At 38.1% G+C, this 6,464-nt stretch overlaps 1 protein-coding gene across 1 annotated transcript; it reads right to left on the bottom strand.

The window, feature by feature from the left end:
* On the bottom strand, window positions 1–6,199 carry LOC130722954 (uncharacterized). The gene is made up of 7 exons (XM_057573851.1): window positions 6,052–6,199; window positions 5,594–5,646; window positions 1,817–2,642; window positions 771–1,724; window positions 486–714; window positions 234–391; window positions 1–128 (listed from the first exon to the last, which is right to left on the bottom strand). Exons 1-7 carry the CDS (start codon window positions 6,197–6,199, stop codon window positions 1–3), a joined length of 2,496 nt encoding a protein of 831 aa, XP_057429834.1.
* Window positions 6,200–6,464: the final 265 nt, after the last annotated feature.

Here is a 6,464-nt window from a genome sequence, read left to right as displayed (position 1 = left end):
TCAAAAATCATTAACATCATTAAGATTGAACTCTATTCCATCAAACGGCGATGATTCAACATTTGCCCCAATTTGAAAATCAACTGACTCCATCAGTGGCTCCTCTGAAATGTCAACTTCTTCACCACCTAATTACATAACGTGAAAGTGAAAAACTTACTTAAATGTAGCTTTTGAAATAATACTTCTAAATTTGAAACAAGCTCAATAAGATTAAATGATTAATTTTTTACCTGCAACATCTCTTGCATCATCTTCATAAATGTTATTCACAAGCTCAGCCTCATTATCATCAAACTCAGGAGGTGCTTCTTCCTCAACTACCCAAAAGTCAACATTATTGATGCATTCATAATCAACAGGATCATAAGTTCTCTTCTTCAATTCACTCCTAAAATGGAACATTAAAAAAAATTCAAGTTAGAGAGCTAAGATATATTGCAAAAAAATGAAAGCATATAAGTGATAGTAAATTAGTAATATACCTTTTCTTCAAACGCAAGTTATAAGTAATATAAACATGATCACTTAGCCTTTGATGTTCAAGTCTATTTCGTTTTTTGGTATGGATGCGTTCAAAGAGACTCCAATTTCTTTCACACCCTGAAGATGATGATGTTTGACTAAGAATACGAATTGCTATCTTTTGTAACAATGGAGCACTACTCCCATATATTGACCACCATTGAGTTGCAATAAATAAATTTATTAAAACTATTATATATTGCAATAAAATAAATTTACACAATACAATTTAGATAACTATTTACCGGGTTGAATTTGGCTTGCCGCTTGCAAAGCACTTGCTCGACTAAATGAATCTTTCCGCTCACGATAGACATTCATCTCTAGAAGGGCTTTGGGTAAGCTAGCACATAGACTTTTCACCTCCAACAAATCAACAAGTGACTGCACAACTCTATCCTTTTCAACAAAACTTGGATCATAAAAGAATCCAGGATTTAGAAAGTAAGCTGCTGCATGAAGAGTACGCTTCAGGTGTTTATCCCATCGAGCTGAAATAATATCTGTGTACGGCTTATACAATTCACTCTTATCCCTGAACATCCGCTTGATTGCGTTCTTTTCCCTTTGCATGCCATCATAAACATAGCCCATCGAGGGTTTTTCATCCCCATCTACAATTCTAAGTAGTCGGATAATGGGAGCTGCAATATTTGACACCACCTCACAATCCCTCCAAAATTTATTATCTAAAATGATTTCACTAACACGTTTCCCAGCTATACCCGTTGATAACTTATTACCAATAAAGTGTTGATTAACAACTAGAGCTTGCAAATCAGACTTATGATCAGAAATACTTTTCAATGTGATAAAGGTGGTAGCAAACCGAGTCACCCCTGGACGAACAATTTCTTTCCAACCACTTCTTTTTCTAAGCCAAGATAAAAATATCATATGATTGTAAATAAATATAGTCACCTTAGAAGCTTTTGAGGCAAGATCTGCAATATGTGGCAAGCTACTAATATCCTTCAAAAGGAGATTTATGCAATGAGCAGCACATGGAGTCCAAAAAATGTTCTCATATTTCTGATGAAGCAATTTACCGGCAGCTACATAGTTAGCCGCATTATCTGTGACAACATGAACCACGTTTTGAGGTCCAACCCACTCAATAACTTCAGAAAACAAGTTGCACAATGTTGAAGCATCTTTCACAACATCAGACGCATCCACAGATTTGACAAACGACATGCCTATACCATACAATAAACAAGTGAATTCAACAAAGTTTCAACATTATGAACAATATCAAACAATTAATCAACAAGTTTCACAAAGATTATACCTGTTTGACAATAAACCATAAAATTTATCAAAGTTCTTTGTCGTTGATCACTCCATCCATCAGCCATGATTGTACATCCATACTTAGCCCAATTGGCCCGGTGGCTTTCAACAAGTAACTGACACTCTTTCTTGCAATCTCCTAACAAGTTGACCCTTAATTCATCATAAGATGGACCTTTAAAACCAGAGCCAATGGCAACAGCTGCATCCAATGCTGGCTGAAAATATGGTGATTGTAATGCATTAAATGGAATGCAAGCATCAAAAAACCATCTAGCAATTGCCATCTTAGCTTTGTGTACAGCTTCTTTACTAGACAAAACACTTTTAAGTGTTGGTTGGGATCCAGGAGTCGTTCTTGGAGCAAAGTAATTGTCAATTTCACCAGTAGCTTTCCTTTTTCCTTTGCTTTGAGTAGATGCTGGTGTTACAGTTGGACAAGCATTGAGTTCATGACTAACTTCATCAATAGCTCCATCACCAAATGCTTCATTGCGGTTATTCTTGGCTTCATTTTTCTTTTGTTCAATACTTTCTAATAAAGCTACCATTCTATGGCGAACATCAGGAGGAACTTTCTTGCAAGCTAATATTTGACCTGGTATGCCGGCAAGATGGTGCTTCATTCTATTTATTCCCCCGCCTTTGTATGACGTTCCACAATAGAGGCAAGTGTACGTACATGACCTTCCTTCCTTTTGAAATGCAAAATGCTCCCAAGCAGGATCTTTTTTCCCACGAACATTAGCAGCGTTTTCCGCCGCTTCTTGTGTCCCAACAACATTAGGAGAAGCATCAACCGGGGTAGTATTTCTTCCATCATTCTACAATTAAACAATCATCATATTCAAATTCATAAACAGTAAGAGAATTGAGAAATCAAACCCTATGGAAATCAAATAAAGAAAAGGTTGAAAACTGAAAAGAGAAAAGAAAAATCAGTTTGGAAGAAGAAGAACCTGTTGAGTGGTAGCCATGTTTGAACTTTGAACCAAGTTTGCTCTGTTCCTCACTTACTATGTTTGAACTCTGAAACACCCTGCTGTTGATTGAGGGCCGCCGCAGCCGCAGGGACCACCGCCTCCGCAGGGACCACCGCCGTCGTCGGATTCCGCCGCCGCAGGGAGGGTCAAGGTCGACGCTCAAGAGGAGAAGGGTTCCAGACGACACGTTCACGTTGCACTTGCTCTGTTTCACGGTTTCTTTCTCAAACGTTTTCTTCGTTCTCTGCCTTTCTATTTTCCTTTTTTTTTTTTCAAAAATAATTCAAAACGGCGTCGTTCTGTTTTTTCAAACGGTTTGACCCGGTTTTTCTCCAAAACGGCGTCGTTTTGACGTTTCCGTTCAGAACCGGGAATAACCGGCCTAACCGCGGTTTTTTCCGGTTTTGCCGGTTCAGGACCGGTTTAACCCCGGTTGGAACAGCAGGCGGTTTTCCTTATGCTCCGGACCGGCACTGTGCCCGGTTCCCGATCGAACCGGTCCGACCGGCCGGTCCGGTCCGGTTTTCAAAACCTTGGTATATATCATTACTCGGGAGTATATTCTTAGTAAACAATGGTCCCGTAAACAATTTAGAATTTGTTTTTACCAAAATAACAAATTTGTCCAATTCAAATGTTATGATTCCTCACGTACAATCAGTTACTTTGCCGATAATGTGCCCTTGAACTTGCTGCCCCGTCATCAATATACTTGTCTTTTCATTGCACACCATCTACTATTGCCGAAAACGTGCCCTTTAACTTCACGTCACTTGCGTGTGTGTTTGGATTTCAGTTTGCAAAAAAAAGTTTCGGCAAATGTGGGTTTACAAAACAGAGTTTGCATTAAAGTGGGTTGGTTGTCATGTGATTTATGTTTGGGTACTTTTATTTCAAAACAGAGTTTGATAACATGAACCATGTTTGATGATATTAATTCAAAGCACTTTTAAGTTGCTTAATTACTAAAAAGGGTATGAGTTTTATAATAGAATTAATATGAAAAAGGGTTTCATTCACTATTTTCTAACTACATTTATTATTTAAAGCAATAATATTTTCTTAACTGTTGTAGTTTTTTTTTTTGAACTCAACTCTTGTAATTAATATTAAATTTAGAAGAAAATAAAAAATGTATATACTTGAAATATGCAAACGTTGAAGGAACCAGGAGTATAATGTACCGTGATTTAAGGAAGCAGATAATGAAGGGCAGTAATTGTCATCAAATATTAGGGGATGATTTTAAATTCTCAATCAATGCTCCAACAGACCCCAACTGAACGTAGAAGTGTTGAATTGGTAGAGTTGAGTGAAACTGGGATTAAGGTAGAAAGGGAGTTGAGTAAAAGTGGGTTTAGAAATTGCCAAACAAAATGGCACAAAGTTACACAAGACTGAAAGTGTTTTTGGAAGACCCAATTGAAAAACAAGCATAGCAGCGTCATCAATATCCTTTTCTTTTCAACGCACAATGTTAGCGATGTATGTTATGATCCAAAAATGTATGTTGTTTCATAAAACATATACATTTTTTGGTAATTGTTTCCACCTATACCCTCATTTGATAAATTTTTTCTCAATTATCACCTCTCATATCTACCAACCACAACTATTTTCTATTAACTAAATTCTTCTCTATTTTAGTAAAATTTGATTGTTGCACCTAATAGTAGTAAAATTAAATAAGGGTAGTATAGTAATATTATACTATCAATAATTGTCATATTAGTTTTTATTAAACAATCTTAAACAACAAGTTTTGTGACCCTTTCTTGGCTTCCTCTAAGAAGAACGATGGATGTCAATATTCTTTTGTAACTTGCAGGTGACAGCCCTTGTGAATGTGCTAAGACCCCACTTCTTGTCATTAATTCAATTTGTCGGTTAAAAAAACAAACTTGTCCCTTAAACGATCGGTTCTAACTTTCAATGCTTATCTGAGGTGGATTTGAAAAGCCTTTTGTTACATTTGTGAGATTAGTGACACTTAAGTCTATCTAGTCGCCTAAATAGCGTTTAATAAGCGAAAATAATGACTTCAACATCTTTATGAACAAGCAATAGCATAAATTGTATAGGGATAAAGCAAATTACTTGAACATTTCATTTTTTTTATAGGCAATAGGAGATTTATATTAAATCGAAGTAAAAGGGGTACTTCAACCTAATACAAATTGAGAAAGAGAAAAGGGAAAAATAATTAACAAAAGCCTATGTATGATGGTATATCACCATTTCTAACCCCCCTCGAACCCCTCAAAGGAAGAAAGATCTTAGGAAGAGGCCTCATTAAAACCTTACTAGGATAAAACCCCCTTGGGAAAACCTAGATAAGGAAAAAGAGTACCCCCTCACTAAGATCAAAGCGTCCCTTCAAAGGAGTATAAAAAGCCAGCACAGATCAGTTCATATTCATAACACAAATTACTGTCCCTACACCAGCCAGTTCTAGCAAAAATTAGGAGCCTTAATATCTGCCACATAAATAACTATAAATTAAACCATCAGCTTCATGTCTCCCTTGAAAGTATTACCAACCAAAAGGTGACTTGAATTAAGATACCAGAACCAAATTCACGAGCTACTCAACAATTCCTTCAAGAAGTGTTTGACAACCACATAGTTCATTCAATTAATGCAGCATAAGTCTGTGTTCTTGCAAGATCAACAGTCCTCTCTGCATCCTCTGGTTCAATTCCTCTCATGTCTGATTCCAATTATAACTATAATCATCAGCATCAAATAGCTTCGAATAATAATATTATCCAAGCCCCAATGTCTTCTGCTACCTCCATCATATCCTCACAACAGGTAATATGAACACGCATACCAGATTTAGGACCTGCACAGATAAATAAAGACACCAAAGCAGCAAAATCCTAGCATAATAATTTCATAATATAGAATTACCGTAGACAGTTAAAAAAAGGCTTTTCGGGCGGGCCGGGTCGGTTATCGGGTCTGGCAATTAAAAAAAACCGGTTTTAACCGGTCTGGTTCGGTCGGGGTCGGTCTGGGTTCTAAACCGACCGGCCCGACCGATTAGGGATAAAAAAAAAAAGGAGGTTCCAGCGGCCCAGCCCATTGTGTGTGGTGAGGGGAGGGAAAAAAAAAGGCTTCAGCAAACCCTAGCCCATTACCCCACCCACATAAATACTCTAAACCTAGTTCCCTCACCCTCCCAAACCCGTCGTCCCAACCTCTCTCTCTCTCAACCTCTCAACTCTCATTCTCTTCTTCTCTCAACTTCTGCTCTCTCTCTCAGACCAGCCGCCGCCACCACCACCCTTCTCCTCATCCTCTGTGCCGCCATCCACTGCGCCGCCACCACGCTTCTCCTCATCCTCCCGCCACCACCCTTCTCCTCCTCCTCCACTCTGCCGCCACTTCGACATCTCCATCACACATCTCAGAATCTCCTCACACATCTCAAACCCTAGCCACTCCACCACCACAGTGCACCTTATGGAATCGTTCTCTCCGGATCTGATCTGACATCGATTTTGTTCTTGGTTTGGTTTATGTTCATCTTACTGAAAAATTAGGGTTCTATGTTCATCTTACTGAAAAATTAGGGTTCTGACTATGTTCATCTTACTGAAAGTAGGGTTCTATGTTCATGAAATTAGGGTCTCTGCAAAACTGTGTAACCGACCCGAC

Source organism: Lotus japonicus, chromosome 6 (genome assembly GCF_012489685.1).
Source record: "Lotus japonicus ecotype B-129 chromosome 6, LjGifu_v1.2".
NCBI lineage: Eukaryota > Viridiplantae > Streptophyta > Magnoliopsida > Fabales > Fabaceae > Lotus > Lotus japonicus.
This window is presented reverse-complemented; position numbering and strand designations above follow the sequence as displayed.

Coding starts and splice junctions, on each gene's coding strand:
- LOC130722954 (XM_057573851.1), bottom strand. CDS start 6,199: ATGTCGAAGTGGCGGCAGAGTGGAGGAGGAGGAGAAGGGTGGTGGCGG. Junction 5,647..6,051: donor GTCTGAGAGAGAGAGCAGAA/GTTGAGAGAAGA, acceptor TTATCTGTGCAG/GTCCTAAATCTGGTATGCGT. Junction 129..233: donor TGATGCAAGAGATGTTGCAG/GTAAAAAATTAA, acceptor TTATGTAATTAG/GTGGTGAAGAAGTTGACATT.